Raw genomic sequence first — 21,541 nt, 5'->3', positions numbered from 1 at the left:
GATCTAAATGTCACAGTAGTCTCTGTTTACAGAGTACCAGAGAAAGCAACAACTGAAGCTTTTCTGGCCAAAGTTCGGTGCCTGCTTAAAACTCTAAATAAAAACAAAATGAAAAAGAGTGTAACAGCTGCTGACTTAAATATTAATATCATAGCTGAAGGAAATGATGCGTCCAAATTCGCGGACATAATAAAGAGCTTTGGCTTCAAAGTAAACTTAATGTGAACCACAAGGGAAAATGCATGGTCAGTGACCTGTACTGATAATATATTAACAAATTTTTGTGTTTGAAGATGTTTATAAAGTTTTCTTAGATACAGGAATCTCTGCCCACTCTGCATTATTCACTGAACCATCAAAAATTAATAGAGAAATTTCATGTAACAAAAGACATCTGAAAAAGGAACTTCAGTGAAAAAAATTAACTATATTTAAGAATAAGTTAAGACAGTTTCAATGGCCTTCTGACAACTATATTTCAAGTAGTACTAACTTTGACAAACTTTTATGTAGTTTTCTTCAAATGTTTAATGAAACCTTTACATTTAAAAGCAAATGTAACAAAATGAGTATGAAACTTTAATGGACAACTGGAGGTGTAAAAATTTCTGGTACCAGGAAGAAGCAACTCCACAATGAATTGAGGATATCTACTGGGTCTTGCATTTCTGCCTATTTTATCGTCTACTGCCTTCATTACTTCATCTCACAAAGCTAGCCCACTCTTCTATTTTATTTTATAGCACCTGTACCAATCACTCACTGTAATTGGTCACAACTGTCAAGTAGCTAAGGGTGCTCATTCTGTGCAATTTAAGAATGACTATGCAAAACTAGCTGTGGTGAAGGCAGATAATAGACAGAGTCATTAGAAGAACTCTAAAAAATTAGAAGTCATCCATGTCACTTAAAAAAAAATTGAAATTTGTGGTAAGGTCTATGGGACCAAACCGCTGAGGTCATCAGTCCCTAGGCTTACGCACTACTTAATCTAACTTAAACTAACTTACGCTAAGGACAATACACACACCCATGCCCAAGGGACGACTCAAACCTCTGACGGGGTGAGCCGCATGAACCGTGAAAAGACGCCTCAGACCGCACGGCTACCCTGCGTGGCCATCATTTGAAACACTCAGCCAATCGATTCTTGAATACATTTATCAGTCTGAAATTTTTCACTAAGCTGAATTTAAGGACAAGAGAAAGAATATCCAGAGAAGAACCATTCTTGTTTAGTTTAGTCAGTGTAATAGTGCTGTAGTGGGATGTGCTACAACAAAGACAATATGAATCATGAAAAGGCTTGTTTTTAAAGTTTGTGTTGAGAGTTCTAATGCACATCGGTCCACATGTGGATACTGCCAGTAAATTACTTCTATTTATAACAGTGATTAATGTAGTACTGTACACTTTATCAGAGCACTTCATGTTAAAACAAACTCACACATTGTACTGTAATGAGGACTATAGGATATAGTGTACGAGGAACATAACATGAAACACAGCCCAAGATGTGACACAATAATAGATACACACATCAAGCAGACAGTCAAATGGGCATGTACTGAGATTGACACTTTGCAAAGACATAGGTATTAAGGTCATGGCTCACACAAGTCCTCAGAGGTTAATTTGTATTCTTTTGAATAAACTCAACAGTTTGATTAGCAGATATCACACGACAAGGAAAGGTATACCTTACTTCCTCCCACAAGCATGCTGTGTGATGACTATGACAGTAGAATCACACAAATTTGGGCTTGCATAATGTAATGTCCTGGACCTTAACAAGATCAACCATTTGTCCACGTTTCTACTACATAAATTTAAATTGCAGCTTGTAATAGTATTACTGTGAAACACTACCCAGACTCATTGTAAACATACAAGACAAAACTGGATGACAGAACATGAAATGTGCAATGTGAATGAGGAGAGCACAATTTCATGAGAACATGATCTGTAAAAGCACTATACATTAATGAATGTGTTCTCATTTGATCTTAGCTGGCCAGGGTGGCCGAGTGGTTCTAGGTGCTACAGTCTGAAACCGCGTGACTGCTACGGTCGCAGGTTCAAATCCTGCCTCGGGCATGGGTGTGTGTGATGTCCTTAGGTTGGTTAGGTTTAAGTAGTTCCATGTTCTAGGGGACTGATGACCTGAGAAGTTAAGTCCCATAGTGCTCAGAGCCATTTTTCATTTAATCTTAAATGCTATGTATGACAAAAGTAGCACTGTCATAGAAGAAAATTTAGTACTGGCGTAGAAAGTAAGTACTTTAGATACACAAACAGTTATTAAGACAGTAAAACATTTAATATTCATCGTCACTGTTGTCCTCCTCCTCCTCCTCTTTCTCCTCCTCCTCCACCTCACCTATAGAAATATCCCAGTAGTATCATAATATGAGGTATATTATCATCAATGTCAGCACCATTTATTCTTTTGAATTATTAGTAGCTTACAACCAAAACATAGATACATGTGTTTTATGAATAGTACAAACATCGAGTTTGCATCTCAAACATACCAACTTCAGCTTCAAAAGGCATACTATAAGGAGGTACAGAGGTGCCAAGCTGATATAGATCTGCACACCGTGTTGCTATTTCCCATAGCACTAATCCTAATGCATACACATCTATCTGCTTTAGTGATGATTCACAATCTCTAAGGTTCACTGCTCCCTCTAATACTTCTGGTGCCATGTAGCGTAAGGTGCCAACCTGAAATCATTTTAAAATTATAGTTAAAAACACAAATAACAGTTAAACAAATAAGAAAAGGGTGGAAAACACAAAATATTTTCCATTGACATGGTATATTCTACTTAAATCAGGTATTTCTTTCATTTTTATTTTTTTATACAAGTAATGTATGTGTGAGCATAGACTATTAATAGTAATGAGTAAAATGATAATAATTATGCGGTAGTAGTAATCAACATTATAAAGAATGATGTTCGGCATTATTTTTCCTTTACCACCTAAGATTTAACACACACAGTGTCACAAAAGTCAAACACACAGTGTACAGGTTATGAGGTAATAGCTTAAACGTTATGTAAAAAGGAGGAAACATATGAAAGGAATTTTCAATTCTGTGTAAAAAATAAGAACTTCCCATGGGTTTTATTTGCTGTTGCAAAAGAATTTTTCCATAGAATAAAATGGGGTATTTCTTTGAATTATTTTTCACAAAGGTATATTACTTCTTATTTGGCTGGAATTGAACATTTCAACCCTTGTGTACTCTACCTCTTCTTGTGTTAGTACCAAATGCTTCAGCTCACAAGAGGACCGTGCCTACTTGTCATGAGCAGTTTAGTCCAAATTTATGATATATGTAGGGCATGGCCAGAAATGAAAGCAATAGTAGTTAGAGCTCCAGATGGCCAACTGTTTAGAGAAAATACCATTTTTTGTCATTGGTCAAGTGAGACATCTACGTCTACATCTATGCTCTGCAAACCACCTTGAACTGCATTTATGTGGAGCCATTTATGTTAGCATAGGTTCTGGGCAGTGGTTGACTTAGTTGAAATGGTACATCCAAGGGTTGTGGAGTCGAGTCTCCAAGTCAAAACATATTTTTTTTTAATTTTCAATTTTTATAATGCAAATAAACTGAAATAATACATTGTTTCTTCATTTATGTGGCCATAATGTCTGTAGTTGCTTTACAGTTCATAGGGTATTTTTGTTCTGTCTATGCAACTACAAAAATGCGTGATTTTTTTCACCAGACATGTTCCACTTTATTGGGGTAAATCAATAACTGATGTCAAATTGAAAGAACTAAGTAATAGTTCAAGGTCAAGCTTTCTATTGGACTCTTTATATTTAGAGTATTCTGTCTTGTCTGTAGACCTGCAGCAATTTGTGCAGTGATATTTAAAAATTGCTGGTTAAATGTCTCAGTTACTTTCTTCCTTCATTTTTCAGCACAAATTCATTTCATCACACTGTCCACATACATCAAAAATTTCATGGTAGTAACCACCAAATGATAACATTAGTTACAACTTAAAGAAATTTCATAATAGAAAAGGAAAGCAGTGAAATAATTTTTCCAGCTTGTGCGGGGTTAATCTTTACTGTAAGAAGAACAATATTTTGTGTTATTTTGTAAAATTAAATGCACAGAAACTTCATCAAAATTCATATGATGATGAGGTCCCATACTCCGAGGAGCGTAGGGGACGATGCGGAAGACCCGCACCGCCGTACTAGGCAAGGTCCTATCGGAGGTGGTTTGCCATTGCCTTCCTCTGACCATAATAAGGATGAATGATGATGATGAAGATGACACAACAACACCCAGTCATCTCGAGGCAGGGAAAATCCCTGACGCCGGCAGGAATCGAACCTGGGACCCGTGCACAGGAAGCGAGAACGCTACCTCACAACCACGAGCTGCGGACAAAATTCATATGTAAAATCCAGGATGGAATGTAACAATATTGGAGATGCTGAGTCACAGATAGGCACAACAAATCAATTATATGGATATGTTGTGTTTTTTAAATAATGACGTTCACTATTTATATGACTTTTGTGCCACAACACCGTAGATCACGATGGTCATTAAAGTCAATTAGCAGCCCACTGGCATGGAATACTCTTTAGCAACCACAAACTCCAAGGTTCCAATCTCTTCTATGATGGATCTTCTTCCAGTTGAAATGCTAGAAAGGAGCCCATGCCCACGAAAGTTCAGAGGAATGTGGGTTATCTTGTGTGATCACATACGTTCTAAGACAAAAAAAAAGACCCACCATGAAGGAATTATCTGAATGGGATGGAAATCAGATGTGATGTACATGTGCAGATGAACAAATGATTACAATTTCAGAAAAACTGGATGATTTATTCAAGAGAAAGAGCCTTACAAATTGAGCATGCCAATAACATGTTGGTCCAACTCTGGCTCTTATGCAACCAGTTTTTCAGCTTGGCAATGATTGATATGAGTTGTTGAGGGATATCATGCCAGATTCCATCCAAATGTTGTGCTGATTGTTAAAATCCCAAGCTGGTTGGAGGGTCCTACCCATAATGCTCCAAATGTTCTCAATTGGGGAGAGATCCAGTGACCTTACTGGCCAAGGCAGGGTTTGACAGGTGTGAAGACAAGTAGTAGAAACTCACTCCCTGTGGGTGTGGGCATTATCTTCCTGAAATGAAAGCCTAGGCTGGCTTGCCATGAAGGGCGATGAAATGGGGCAGAGGACATAGTCAATATACCACCATGCTGTAAGGGCACCATAGACGACAACTAAAGGGGTCCTGCTATGAAAAGAAATGTAACTCTAGACCATCACTCCTGGTTGTTGGGGTGTATGGCAGGCGACAATCAAGTTGGTATCCCACCACGGTCCAGGGCATCTTTAGACATGTCTTCAGAGGTCATCAGGGCTCAATTTGAAGTGGTACTCATCACTGAAGACAATCCAACTCCAGTCAATGAGACTTCAGGCTGAAGACATGGACAGAGCTGCCCAGGACAGCCACAGGACACCAACCTGAGTGTCACTTGCCATACAGCCTGGCAGTCAGGAGTGAAGGTCTGGGGTGTCATTTCACTTCATAGTGTAACCCCTTTGGTTGTTCTCTGTAGCAACTTAACATCACAGAGATATGTGGGCTACATTCTACACCCCGTTTTGTTGCCCTCCAAGGCAAGCCATCCCAGGCTTACATTTCAGCAAGATAACACCCATCCACACAGGGTGTGAGCTGCTACTGCTTGTCTTCATGCTTGCCAAACCTTACCTTGGGCAAAAAAGTCACTGGGTCTCTACAAGGCAGAGAACATTTGGAGCATTATGGACAGAACCTCCAACCATCCCAGAATTTGGCAATCTAACGTGCCAATTAGACAGAATTTGGCATGATATCCCTAGGAAGACATCCAACAATACATCAATCAGTGTCAAGCTGAATAGCTGCTTGCATTAGGGCCAGAGGTGGACCAATGCATTACTGACTTGTTCAATTTGTGAAGCTCTTTCTCTTGAATAAAACATCCAATTTTTCTGAAATTGAAATCATTTGTTTGTCTGCACATGTACATCACATCTACCATTTGCTGTCCCATTCGGATAATTTTTTCATTGTATAACATTTCTTTTGTTTTAGAGTGTCTGACACTCAGCTTGCTTGGTTCCTGGTCAGTAATATGATCAACAAATTCACTTGTTTACTTCTAGGAAAGTAAGAGTTGTTCCCCCATTCCAGCTGTCAATCACCTCACGATCTACATTCTGCACAACTATTGAAAATCCACCCTCAGTGTTTGTCTCTAGTTCTGATAAAGTATTTGGGGTACAATTTTCCCGCAGCGGTAACACCGTTTCCCGTCAGATCACCAAAGTTAAGTGCTGTCATGATGGGCTAGCACTTGGATGGGTGACCATCCAGGCTGCCAATTGCTGTTGGCAAGCGTGGTGCATTCAGTCCTTGTGAGGCAAACTAATTAGCTACTTGACTGAAAAGTAGTGGCTTTGGTCTCATAAACTGACATACAGCTGGGAAAATGGTGTGCTGACCAAATGCACTTGTTGATTCTTCATTACAAGATTACAAAAGGAAATTGGTTATAGTCATACTAAAGTAACCATTCTGGCATTTGCCTGAAGTTATTTACAGAAATTGCAGAAAACTACTGAATGGCTAGACTGGATTTTAATCCCACTCCTCCCAAATATAAGAGCAGTGTCTTAACCCCAGTACCATTTCACTTGGCCACCTGACTGTATTTACTTCTGATGTGCACTGAACTTGCAAAACTGTCACTGGATCTCTTCCAAACTTCACCTCCTAGGTGTGTAGAAGTCTTACTATGGGACATATAGATCTTAAGCTATTCAAATTGTTAGTCCCTAACCTTCATTAACTGTTTATTACAGAAACACACCACCCTCAGACAGATACCAATTCTCCTCTTCTACTCTCTACTCAAGAGCCTTTTGGCCTCTGGCCCCAAATTCTTATGTCCTACATCTTACTTACAAACCACAATTTTCTAACAAATGGTGCAGATCTCTCAATACCATCAGAAAAACTGATCAGTCAATCCACCTCTTACTCATGCTTGGGAATTTCACTATCAACACCCTGTAAGCACACCAAAAGACCAAAATATAGCTCAGATCTTCGATTGTCTAGTTCATCTGCCACACTCATACTCACCAAATTTTATTCACCAAACCCCTTCACAACACAGGATACAACCTATTCCTCATAAACCAGAATCCCAAAATTTCAGTTTTATTCAAGGGCCTTACTTGTAATCTTGCATTTAAATATTCATAATGCTCCATTGTTGAAGGCCTACAGCGTCTTCATATGCTCTTAAAACTTTTTTTTAACTACTCATCTCACAGACTTCAATCAGTCCAAAGTCTACAAAGAGCACTGCTTCACCCAATTTGGGACTTCACCTAACAGTAACAATCTCTTACTTTTATTAATCACACCATTACTACCCTCTGAGAATCCTCAGCTCCCTACCCTCAATCGCTTTATGACACCCACTCACCAAAAACAGAGGTACCTTCTGTAACCTCAAAACCTATCCTGACCAAAAGATCCAATCAAGAGACAAAGTTGATACTTGCTGCCACGATGAACTGTAGTGATTATTTGATGGATCTCCCAACTAGCAGTGAAGTACTTTTATCAACAAGGCTTACTGCAGGTATCCCATTACATAATTCTAGCATGACCTTCACAGCTTAATCCCACAATATTATGAAAACTATTATCCACTTTTACTCTCCCGCCAAAAAAGAAATCTCTGAATCACAGTCTTGCAGTGCAAGAGGGAGCTAAGCCAAGGGCTATAGCTGGAAACGAAAGCATGAAGAAACTTGGGACCAAACTACATGAGTGAAAACAATTAACGAAACTGTTCCCATAAGGGAATAGAGTAGCAGTCACAACTGTGCTGTGAAATCTATGAGAGCTAATGTCAATTGGTGTGAACATCACTGACTTACAGTGTGCAAAAAGAATATACTCTTTAACAAATTAGGGAACTATAATCTGCAAAATGCTTTTTGTGTGATCTTGTGCATGGTAATGCCCGCAACAGAGTGTGTAGAAATGGTGCACACTTTGACAGTGGAAATAAAATAATAATATCAGATACACATTAAGTAAAGAATTGAAATGGTGGTTCAGTAAGGGTGTCCACTACACTCAGGAGGTGGCTACATGGGTAGCAGGGGCTGTGTGGCATGGATTGGGCAGTTTTTAAGGTTAGACAGTCTCGGGAAAGATCAAAAAGGGCTCCAGTCTCAAAGGGTACGGAGCAAAGAAGCGACGAGAATCGACCAAGCAACAGTCAGTATTGCTGTTGTAAATTGTCATAGCTGTGTTGGAGAAGTGCCCAAGCTTCAAGCGCTGATAGAAAGCACTGAAGCTGAAATGGTTATAGGAACAGAAAGCCGGCTGTAGCCAGAGATAAATTATGCCGAAATTTTTACAGAGGCGCAAACCATGTTCAGAAAGGATAGATTAAATAAAGTAGGTGGTGGTGTGTGTGTGTGTCTGTTGGTAGTAGTTTATCTTGTAGTGAAGTTGAAATAGATAGTCCTGTGAATTACTATGGATCGAGGTTATACTCAAAAGCCGTACCAAAATAATAATTGGCTCCTTCTACTGAACCCACGACTCAGATGATATAATAGATGAACGGTTCAAAGAAAACTTGAATTTCATTACAAATAAGTACCCAACTCATACAGTTATAATTGGTGGAGACTTCAATCTACCCTCAATTTGTTGGCGAAAATACATGTTCAAAGCCGGTGGAAGACAGAAAACATATTCCGAAATTGTACTAAATGCTTTCTCTGAGAATTACTTTGAACAATTATTTCATGAGCCCACATGAATTGTAAATGGTTGCAAAAACACACTTGACCTCTTAGCTACAAATAATCCTGATCTAATAGAGGGCATCATGACGGATACAGGGATTAGTGAACACAAGGTCATTGTAGCGACGCTCAAAGCCATCTCAACCAAAACCACTAAAAATAAATGCAAAGTATATCTATTTAAAACAGCAGATAAAAATTCGCTTGATGCCTTCCTAAGAGAGAGTCTCCATTCCTTCCAAGCTAATTATGTAAGTGTAGACCAGATTTGGCTTAAATTCAAAGATACAGTATCGACAGCAATAGATAGATTCATACTGCATAAGTTAGTAAGAGATGGGACAGTCAATGCCGTAAATGCGTGATAGTGATGGAAATGTTACCGATGATGGTGCCACTAAAGCAGAGTTACTAAATACAGTTTTCCATAATTCCTTCACTAAAGAAGACAAAGTAAATATTCCAGAATTTGAAATCAGAATAGCTGTTAGCATGAGTGACATAAAAGTAGGTATCTTAGTTGTTGTGAAACAACTCAAATCACTTAAGAAAGGCAAGTCTTCCGGTCCAGATGGTATACCAATCAGGTTCCTTTCAGAGTATGCAGACACAATAGCACCTTTCTTAGCAATCATATACAACTGCTCACTTGACGAAAGGTCTTTTCCTAAAGCCTGGAAAGTAGCACAGGTCACACTAATATTCAAGAAAGGAAATAGGAGTAACCCATTAAATTACAGACCCACATCACTGACCTCAATTTGCAGTAGGATTTTGGATGATATACTGTATTCAAACATTATGAATCACCTTGAAGAAAATTACTTATTGATACATAACCAACATGGATTCAGAAAATATCATTCTTGTGCAACATAGCTAGCTCCCAGGAAGTAATGAGTGCTGTCAACAGGGGATCTCAAATAGATTCCATATCTCTAGATTTACAGAAGGCCTTTGATACCGTTTCTCACAAGCAACTATTAATCAAATTGAGTGCATATGGAGTATCATCTCAGTTGTGTGGCTGGATTCATGATTTCCTCTCAGAGAGGTCACAGTTCGTAGTGATAGGTGGTAAATCATCGAGTAGAACAGGAGTGATATCTGGCATTCCGCAAGGTAGTGTCATAGGCCCTCTGGTGTTCCTGATTTACATAAATGATCTAGGTGATAATCTGAGCAGCCCCCTTAGATTGTTTGCTGATGACGCTGTAATTTACCGTCTAGTAAAATCATTAGACGATCAATTCCAATTACAAAATGATCTAGAGAGAAGTTCTGTATGGTGTGAAAAGTGGCAATTGGCACCAAACAAAGAAAAGTGCAAGGTCCTAGACATGGGTACTAAAAGAAATCTGATAAATTTTGGGTATACGATAAAGCACACAAATCTAAGGGCTGTCAATTCGACTAAATACCTAGGAATTACAATTACGAGCAACTTAAATTGGAAAGACCACATAGATAATATACAGAGGAAGGCAAAACAAAGACTGCACTTTGTTGGCAGAGCACTTAGAAGATGCGACAAACCCACTAAAGAGACAGTCTACATTACACTTTTCCATCCTCTGCTGGAATATTGCTGTGCGGTATGGGATCCTTACCAGGTAGGACTGATGGAGGACATTGAAAAAGTGCAAAGAAGGGCAGCCCGTTTCATGATATCACGCAATAGAGGTGAGAGTGTCACTGATACGATACGCAAGTTGGGGTGGCAGTCACTGAAACAAAGGATTTTTTTTTTTTTTTTTGCGACAAGATCTATTTACGAAATTTCAGTCATCAACTTTCTCTTCTGAATGCGAAAATATTTTGTTGACACCCACCTATGTAAGGAGAAATGATCATCATAATAAAATGAGAGAAATCAGAGCTTGAATAGAAAGATTTAGGTGTTCCTTTCTCCCATGCCTCATTCGAGAGTGGAATGGTAGAGAAGTAATATGAAAATGGTTCAATGAACCCTCTACCACTGAGCCGACCACAGGTGTGACTGAGCCGGCCAGCACACTCTCACCTCAGTGTGGGTGGCGGACTGTGTCAAGGTCTCGAGCCTCAAGGCGAAGGCTGCATGGGAGATGCAAGCTCTTGCCAAATCCCATGCACTTTTCTAATAGATTCAGTATGGTATCTGATGCTGTAGGGGAGACTGAGCCAGATGAAAATGTACCTTCTGCCAGGATAGTAGCTGCTCCTTCAGCACTTCAGCAAGGTCCAGACAGGCACATGGGGGCAGGGGTTTGTTAGTTATTGGGAGCTCCAACGTTAGGTGGGTCACGGAGCCCCCCAGGAACATAGCTGCTAGGGTGGGGGAGAAGTCCAATGTTCACTCGGTGTGCTTGCTGGGGGGCCTTGTCTGGGATGTGGAAGAGGCTCTTCCGGCAGTTATCGAGCGTGCAGAGTGCAGTCAGCTGCAGATTTTCGCACACGTTGGAACCAATGATGCCTGTCATTGGGGTACAGAGGAAATCCTTTGGTCCTTTCGACGGCTGGCTAAGTTGGCGAAGGTGGCCTCCATCTCTCAAGGAGTGGAAGCCGAGCTGACGATCTGCAGCATCATACCCAGGGTGGACCGGGGTCCTCTGGTTTGGAGTCACGTGGAGAATTTAAACCAGAGGCTACGTCGACTCTGTGACGAAAATGGTTGTAGATTCCTTGACCTACGGAGGCAGCTAAATGGGTAGCACAGTACTTGTGGCATGCACAGGGGTTTTTGTTAGGTTAGGTTCCTCTCCTGGGGAAACAAACCATTGGCCTGAAAAATTACCAGTTCATGACACTGATGCACATGTGCCAACTGTAAAAATTGTTAGTTCGCCTAAACAGGTCATTCTAAAGGATTTAAATATGCTACATCTCATGTTAGTAAATTGGTGAAGTATCTGTAGCAAGATCCCCAAGCTACTCTCTGAACTAAACATCTGCTCACTTGACGAAAGGTCTGTTCCTAAAGCCTGGAAAGTAGCAATGCCAATATTCTATTAGGTACTGAAAGATTGTTGAAACCAGACATAAATAGCAGTGAAATTTTGAACTCGGATTGGACAACGTTTAGGAAGGATAGGACTGATGCTATGGGAGGTGGTCTGTTCATTGCAGTTAAAAGCTGTTTAAACGCAGTTGAGATGCTTGGAGCTGACTATGAAGATTTTCATTGATGACACTTTTATTTGCTTTCTCAAACAAGAAAACTCTACGCTGTTTATTTGGTGTTTTTGCAACTTCCACTGACATAGAAGACACAACAACATTAGGGTCACTAATACCTTCTTCTAGATTAACTTCATCTAGAAAATCAGGCCTGTTTGTCGCCAAGACTGTGAAATAGTCTGGATAAAGCTGTCAATCGGGCAAGGACTAACCACTGTATTAGGATGTTTTTATAGAGCACCTGCATCCACAGCAAACGTCGCAGAATGTTTCGGGGAAAGTCTTGAATACATAGGAAATAAATATCCACATTATCCATTAGTTATAGGTGGAGACTTTAAGCTGGCATCCACTGACTGGGCAAATTTCACATTTATCACAGGGGGCAGAAGCAAAGACTCGTGTGAAGTTATTCCAGGAGTGCTCTCAACATACATCCTTGAGCAGTTGGTTAGAAAACCTACTCAAGACGGGGACATATTAGATTCTTGGTGACAAACAGACCTGATCATTCTGAGGAAGTTAATCTAGAAGAAGGTATTAGTGACCATAATGTCATTGTGGTTTCTATGTCAGTGCAAGTTGCAAAAACACCAAAGAAATAGCGTAGAGTTTTCTTGTTTGGGAAAGCAAATCAAAGTGTCATTAATGAATATCTTCATAGTCAGCTCCAAGCATTCACCACGGGGGACAAAGATATTGAGCATCTTTGGTCGGAATTTAAAGGTATTGTCCACCACATGCTAGAGAAGTATGTGCCTAGCAAAGATATAGGGGAGGATCCACCTTGGTACAACAAACATCTTAGGAAATTGCTGAGAAAGCAGAGAATTTTGCAGTCATTTTAAACGTTGTCACTGCCCCGCTGACAAACAGAAATTATTGCGAAATGAAAGCAGCTGTCAGAAGGACAATGAAAGATTCTTTTAACAAGCAATATTTTATCTGCAGATTCTTAAAAAAAAAAAAAAAAAAAAAAAAAAAAAAAAAAAAAAAAAAAAAAAAAAAATTGGTCATACGTAAAATCTATGAATGCTACAAATAATTCAATATCTTCTCTTGCTGACAGTATGGGTAATGCTACAGATGATGAGAAACAGAAGGCTGAAACTCTAAACCTAGCTTTCAAAAACTTGTTTAGGGTAGAGGACTGCTGCACCATTCCCCTTTTCATTCATCAAACAAATTTAAGGATAGCTGACATAGTGTTTAGTGTATCTGGGATTGTAAAGCAGTTAAGATCCTTATACACCAGGAAGGCGTCTGGCCCAGACGGTATCCCCGTAAGATTGTATGTTGACTATGCTACAAATATAGCACCATTCGTATCCATCACCTATCAGAGATCGTTGGAACAGCGGAAAGTTCCACAGGACTGGGAAAAGGCCCAGGTCATAGTAATCTATGAAAAGGGGAGAAAATTGGATGCACATAATTACCTGCCAATTTCGCTGCCATTGATTTGTTGTAGAATCATGGAACATAGTTGTGTTCAGACATAATGAGCTCTCTAAACTCTGAGAAGCTCAGCTGCAGAAACCAGCATGGTTTTAGGAAACAGCAGTCATGCGAGACACAGCTGGCCCTCTTTGTGCATGATATACAACAGGCTCTAGATACTGGCTACCAGGTTGATGCCATATTTCTCTACTTTCGAAAGGCGTTTGACTCAGTTCCACACTGCCGCTTGCTCCAAAAAGTGTGCACTTATGGTCTACCCAATGACATATGTGGTTGGATAGAAAGTTTTCTAACAGACGGAGAACATTATGTCGTCCTGAATGGGGTGACTTCAACAGAAACAAGCGTAACTTCAGGTGTGCCCCAGAGCAGCGTAATAGGTCCGCTGCTTTTTACGATTTACATAAACAATCTGGTTGATGGTATTGACAGCGGCATTAGACTGTTTGTTGTTGATGCTGTAGTCCACAGGAAAGTAGTATCACACGAAAATTGTAAACAAATCAATGCAGATTTGCAAAAAATAAATGCATGGTGTAATGACTGGCAGTTATCTCTCAATATTGGTAAGTGTAACCTACTGTGTATAACAAGGCAAAAATCCCCGTTAATGTACAAGTACAAAATAAATGCCCAGTCTCTGGAAGCGGTAACATCTGTCAAGTGTCTTGGTGTGACTATTCGAAATGATATCAAATGGAATGATCAGACTACACAAGTAACAGGCAAGGCGAAGTCTAGATTGTGGTTTATTGGTAGAATCCTGAAGTGATGCAGTCCTTCAACAAAGGAAACTGCTTACAATACGTTAGTTTGTCCAAGTACTGTTCATCTGTATGGGACCCTTACCAGTTGGGTCTGATTCAAGAGATGGAGAAGGTCCAAAGAAGAGTGGCAAGATTTGTGAACGGTACATTTAGCCATCGTGAGAGCATTACAGATCTCATTAAAAGTTTGAAGTGGGACACACTTGCAGATAGACGACGCGCTAAACGGAAGGGGCTCTTCACTAAATTCTGAAATCCAATCTTCGGCGAGGATGTAGAGCATATATTATTACCACCAACTTTCAAATCGCGCAATGATCACCATTCAAAGATAAGGGAAATTGGAGCTCGTACTGAGGCATTCAGACAGTCGTTTTTCCCTTGTGCGATCCGCAAGTGGAACAGAGGGAGGGAGGGGGGGGGGGGGGGGCTGAATATGACTTTGGCGTGAATTGTGCCCACCGCCACACACCGCTTGGTGGCTGGCAGAGTATAAATGTAAATGTAGATGTAGATGTAGAAAACCAAATGAATGGGATATGCCTTACACTTCTTTTCAAGATACAATGCTGAAGGGGAAGGTTTTTTTTTTTTTTTTTTTTAAACAGAATTCTGACTAGTGATGAAACTTGGGTGGCATGCATATATGTTAAAAAAAAACAGTCAATGGCTTGGGGCCATGCTTATTCTCCATTCAAAGCTGAAGAAAGCCCACCAAACTTTATCATCCAGGAAGGTTACGACTATGATTTTTTGGGATGCCGAGGAGTTTTGCTATTGAATTTATGAAATGTTGAACGACAATAATTTCAGATGTCTACTGTGAAACTCCAAAGAAACTTAAGTGAAAACAATTGTCAATATAGCATGTGTCTTTTCTTTTTTTTTCTTTTTTTTGTATGACAATGCTCATCCTCATGATGCCTGAAAAGCTCTAGAGATTTTGAAGTAGTTCAAATGGGATGTTTTTAACCCCCCATACAGTCCAGACTTCGCACCAGGTGATTTTCATCTCTTTGCTCCCACGAAGAAGTGGCTTGTGTGTGAACTTCAAAATGCCATGAAAGACTGGCTATGGGCCCAGGCAGAAGAATTTAATGAAGAAGGAATTTATAAAAAAACACTATCACAAATACTTAAATTTAAATGTTGACCAAGTTGGAAATATAGCAAAAAGCTGTAGTTTCAAGATATATGTAGCAATTTTTTTCCATGCAAGCTTTTTATTTACAGCCAAATGGAGGTTACTTTCCAAACTGACCTTGTACATATGCTTGCTAATCTCAGTGGCAAGTTATATCCTGTGTTGTTAGTAATGGCCAAAGAAACTAACTTCTTTCATCACCATCAATTCTGATGAACAATATTGTTTCAAGGACTGATTTTGGTAACAATTTTGTAAGTTATGAAGACATAAAATACTTGAACACTTTCATCGTTATTGTTATACTTACACCTTATTAATTGTATTAAGAAATAATGCACAGAGTTAACATGTGCACACCAGTAATGTGTCTTTTTACATCACTCTGTGTGTAAGTTACTTGACTGTTTTGTGTATGTAGTTAAAGATGAATCTTTAGTGCTCAGTACACAGGAAAGAATTACACTTCTACATGCTATGTCCTATGTAAATTTATAATTATAACCATATGCTGAACATCGAGTGTCAACTATTTCTATATACTGTGGTGTCCGGGCATCATAACATTAAGAACTTACATCATTGATCGATTTTGTTTCTGCATGCTGCTCTTCACCGTTGTAAAAATACTTTGAACCAGAAATCTTCATGGCAAATCCCAGGTCACAAAGACAGCATGATAAATCTGCTTTCACAAGAATATTTCTTGAGTTGAGATCACGGTGTGTTACACATGGCTTAAATTTGTCTGTAAAGGAAAATTTTTAACATAAAAGTTTTTAATTAACAGGCTGATACAACACGTATTCTGTATTCATACAGATATATAGTATAGGCTGTAATAACTAAAGAGTATCAGATGAAACTGCTGAAATGCAACAGCAACAAAATTCATCCACACATGCAGCCAGTAATAAAAATACTGTTACTGTCATAATATTTTATTATCACATCACAGTCCTTGCACCAGTGCCCTGGATTAAATTCGAAACATTTCCACAGTATGCAGTGTGGGCTTGTGGCTGTTGATGGTGATCCATCTGTTGGATGGGGCCATTAAACTCAGCAGTCCCCTTGGTGCTATTCGAGAGGAGTAGGTTATGTGGTGGCACTGGGTCCCATCTTCTTCCTTTTTGCATCATCCAACACAAACATGACACCACACTACACGCATACATTACAGTCACCTACACTTAACCAGATACACATAAATCTTGCAGTCTGCAAAGGAAAGGTGCCACTGTGCTCCAAGGACAGGAAAACCTTCCCAATTAGATGGCTGAACCTGCTCTTGGGGGATCTCCCAGCTAACAATGTCACATGACTTGACTTTATTTTACTTTACTATCATATCACTATCCACTGACATTCAAGTGAGCCGAAAAGGAAGGAAAAAAACTTGCACTTATTTTTCCATGATGTTTTAAGTTATAATATATGAGGTTTACAATATATTACACATAATGACATTCTTTTTCATGTAAGTGTCTCTTTATGGAACATTTTCTGTGGTTTCCTTATATTCACCTAGTCAAAAGCAAAGTTCTAAATTGCAACAGAATGGTTTGGTATACACATCATAAAATTGTGTGTGTGTGTGTGTGTGTGTGTGTGTGTGTGTGTGTGTGTGTGTGCGCACACATGTGTGCAAATATCTTCAAGTCAACCTATTTCAATTTTATTGAGCCTTAAGAAATTTAGCAAAACAAACAGAAAACTCCAATCCTGGATAGGATTTTGAACTACTACTCTTCTGAACGTGAGCTCATTGTCTTAACAGCTGGACCACCTCACTTGTTTATGGGTCAGGATAGCTCCCCAATGCTTTCAGTGTCTTACAGAGACTATGGACAGCATATTTCTGCTATTATCACGGCAGAAGAGAATGCTACATACTGATATGTAGTTGTGTGTAATTCAGGTTGCTTGTGAATTTACAGAATGTAATGGGTATAAGTGCAGATATTTCTATTGGTGACTGAGGACAGTGTACTGAACAATATTACATCTGTATTTATGCCATTTGCGGACTAATAATTATAGCTATTACAAGTTGCGTGTTTTTAAATTGGTTAGAGCCTCTAAGTATGTGTGGCAAGAGCAAGGTCACAAAGTTTGCGACAGGTTTGTGGGAAGACTGTTAGATGCAGAGAAAAAACAACCAACACAATGATAAGTATATGTATTAAGGTACCAAATAAAAACTATTTGCACTTATACCTGTTACATTCTGTATAGTGCAGTTTTACACCAGAGTCTATTAATGGTGTCTGTCAACACTTACAGATAAACTTTTGTTCTTACATTTGTGTAAAATGTGATGTATTGGTGTGTACAAATGAAAGGATTATCATGGTATTTGGGATGGTTTGACAATTAGAGGCAAATACGCTCATGTCTAAGTTACACATCAGTAATCATTTGTCAAGGAGACTCATTTCATCATATAATCCGCAGAAGAATTTTAATGTAATCAGTAAAGCACACTGTGGGTTGTGGTTAAGCTGGTCTTCACCACAGCCCCACTCCCAGATGTTCTATTATACTAGGTACGCATGGGGAGTCCCCACGGAGTTGGAAAAATATGAACAGAGGTACAATCAAAGTGAAGCTTTGAGACGGTCTGTGCATATTTGTATGCTTGATCGAGGAAGACAATTACCTGGGCCTCAGTTCACAGTCCAGTAAACAGTTTTAGTGCATTTGGAAGGTCGAAGTATAACTGCAACATTTGTGTGAAAGTTAATGGTAATAGAAAGATCTGACATGAAATGTCCTGACAGATTAAAACAGTGTTAGACTGAGACTTTAAAATTTGTACTCATGTGTGATGCTCTAATCAGCTGAGAAATCTACGTAATTCAAACAGTTCAACACTTAGACTGAATCTTCCAGTACTTCTTTCCTACTTCTCAAACTTCACAATGCCTCTCTAGCATACTTTCACAAACCATCGCCAATGTGGGTAAAAATATGACAGACAATAGGGTGACCATGGCCTATTGGCGGTTCCTATAAATAATTTTTCTACTGTGCAGAGGGATGAACAACACAATAAAACGTCTAGACAAATCATAAGTTTTTGCCAGGTAGAGTCCAAAAAATAGACTCTTGCTTTTCTTGGGTATGACTTCTATTGTAGAAGGAAAGTACGGGTGTGCTGGAGCTTTGAGTCACTTGTGTGTACGTAAGGACAGCTCATTATTTTGCTGAATTTATACAAATGATACCATGTAACATTTTAAAAGGAAGGAAGACTACGATTTAACATTCTGTTGATGACAAGATCATTAGACACTGAGCACAAGCTCACATGGAATAAGAGTAGGAATTGTGCTGGTCCATCTTCTGAATGAACTGGAACAGCAGTTCTGCATTACACGGTTTAAACAAGACTTTGGTAGGTTTCTGGAGGTATGTGGAACTGGATATCTACACACAAGTCAAGCAATTCCCATAAATTATGAGCCAGTGGTCTGTGCGTGCAAAGCTCATGCCCAACAGCATCCCAGATGTGTTCCACAGATTGGGTGAATGTGGTGGCAGAGACATCAACCTACATTCACTGTCACACTCCTCAGAGCCCTGTATCATGATTCTCATCTTGTGAAATTGACAGTTATCTTGCTGGAAGATGCCAGTGCCATCGCAGAAGACTTCAAGCGTGACGGATACAAGTGATTTGCCATAATGTTTACATAGTCCACAGCTGTCGTAGCGCCTTCAAATACTACCATGGGCCCCTGGAAGCCCCGATTAATTTACCTGTACCATAACACTGCACCCAATGGTCTTTGTCTGTGGTACAGAGCATGTTCAAAGTGTGGAAGTCTTCGACCTTCACTTTCTGTGATGAAGCAGGGACATCCAATACCCTGTCTCCCAACTCTAGTTTCACCATCCTTCAACCACTTTCCATAGATGCTCGTGACATTAGCACACAAATAGGCAACCAGTTTTGTTGTTTCCAAGATACTCATTCCCAAATGCTGGTGATACAGTTTGCAAATGCAACCCATGACAATTTGCTCTTTGTCAGAGTCACTTATGTCAGTGGATTTCCCATTTGCAGCCTGTGTCAGCACCAGATTGATTCTCCATGGCGTTTCTGCTCCACTTACATGCTTATATATTTTCCTTAGTACATTATAAGTTTGCAGTGCCACCAATGTACAGACAGACCAATTATTACAATTTCAAATAACTGGTTGATTTATTCAAGAGAGAGAACTTTAAAAATTGAGCAAGTCAATAACATGTTGGTCCATCTCTGCCCCTTATGCAACCAAAATAAAAAAAGTCAAATCAAAACAAATTCAGTCACCTAAATTCCAGTTTTATTTTACTTTTGCTACCAGTTTCAACATTACCTCCGCGATCATCAGGCCCCTGCATAAAGACAAGAATGATAACAGTGTAAAACACATAACAAAAGGGGCAGTGTAAAATTTTATAAATCGAATTATACATCAAATGTAGTAAACACATAATAAAAACCAAACAGTACAGGGAGTGACATCAAAGTTTAAAATAAATTAAGGACTATAAAGAGAGGGAACAGTTGTACACAGTATGGATACAACCCAGGGAACAAAGCACACATGCCATATAATACTAAAAGAGATATATATGCCATATAAGTAAAAGAGAACCTAATAACTGGAGGTCAAAATGACATGTTATGCATAGATAACCATAATGTCACATATTGACAAACCGTACATAATGTTAATGTCACTACCCATGGATCATCTGAAGCAAAACAATCACAGTTATATACCGATGAGTGCAATCTAAAGGTAAAAATATTTATTTATACATTGTCATATACTAGTAAAACATAAAACCACTTACTGGAGGTCAACCTCACATTAACTACCTGTATCACAATGTTCCATATACTGGCAATAACTACTAAAACAAGAATATAAAGTTACGTTAACAAAAACTGTCAATCACAGATTCTTAAGGCGGCACATATTTAATAAAAACATTTTTAATTAACCGAAGTGTGAAGCTAATGTAATATATCATAATGAGTTCCCATTAAGCAGGAAGTATTGAAATAAGATATGGAAAAGGTCACAACTGACATTATCATGAAACTGGTAAGTCTGCTAATAGGTAGGCATATGGCTGTGTGACATAACAAAACTATACACTATGAAGTAAGCCTAAAGAAGAGTACTGCAATACATGCACAGTGTATCAAAAATACATTCATTTCAGTCAGAACAACCAAAGCCACGTATCTACATGACATGTGGTCCTTATGCAGGGCAAGACAGAGGAAAATGTGATCTACGGCCAGACAAACAACCAGTAAAATGGACCTACAATAAAGAACAGGTGAGTGGGATATCAAGATGCTTATGAGAGCAAAAGTTATGATGTGAGAATCTACAGATGTGCTACAGAACTAGACTATGTAATTATGTCACTATTTACCCAAAATATGCAAGCAACATGTCAAAAGGCAATACCCATCAGATGGACGAGTCAAGTTCTCTAATAGATGTAAAAACATTAAGGGATTAGTATATTAAGGTCACATACCTACTTTGTATAGGATCAAGAGTTCATAGAAGCACATATGTGTCATGCAATAGAACAGAATGCAAGAAAAAAGTCAAGGCAGTAATGAGGGCAACCAACAGATCATATGAGCTGTGACTGGAAAGTTATAAGAATGGGCTTGTAATTGTACAATGGTGGTAATTACATGCTACTGTGATGCATCTCCTTCAAAATAGTCCCCTTCTGACTGAACGCACCGATTCCAACGGTGTTTCCACTTTTGGAAAAATTGCTGGAAATTTTTTTCCTGAAGTGTGTTAAGGATGCGCTCCATATTTGCCTGGATGGCTTCAATCGAGTCAAATCAGGGGAACATAGTGGTTGTGGAAGCAGAGGAATTTTGAATTTGGTCAAAAATTCAATGATAAATAAATGTTGTGTGACTAGGGCCTCCCATTGGGTACACCATTTCCTGGATGCAAGTATTTTGATTTGATGCCACTTCAGCGACTTGCGCATCAAAATTCAATGATGGAGAAGGCATGATGAGCCAGAGCATTGTCATGGTGTAGAACCCAACTCCTGTCTTTCCACAATGCAGGCCT

The 21,541-nt window shown here is 39.1% G+C and overlaps 1 protein-coding gene across 5 annotated transcripts in view; it reads right to left on the bottom strand.

Moving 5' to 3' along the window:
• Positions 1-21,541, bottom strand: part of LOC124723103 (bone morphogenetic protein receptor type-2) — a 371,581-nt gene that overhangs the window by 53,610 nt on the left and 296,430 nt on the right. For all 5 annotated transcript variants that reach the window (XM_047248280.1, XM_047248279.1, XM_047248282.1 and 2 more), the window contains 2 exons: positions 15,998-16,167; positions 2,535-2,730 (listed from right to left, as the gene is read on the bottom strand). In XM_047248280.1, coding sequence (XP_047104236.1) covers positions 2,535-2,730; positions 15,998-16,167 — 366 coding nt within the window. The remainder of the gene's footprint in view (positions 1-2,534; positions 2,731-15,997; positions 16,168-21,541) is intronic.

Source organism: Schistocerca piceifrons, chromosome X, assembly GCF_021461385.2.
Source record: "Schistocerca piceifrons isolate TAMUIC-IGC-003096 chromosome X, iqSchPice1.1, whole genome shotgun sequence".
Taxonomy (NCBI): Eukaryota; Metazoa; Arthropoda; class Insecta; order Orthoptera; family Acrididae; genus Schistocerca; species Schistocerca piceifrons.
This window is presented reverse-complemented; position numbering and strand designations above follow the sequence as displayed.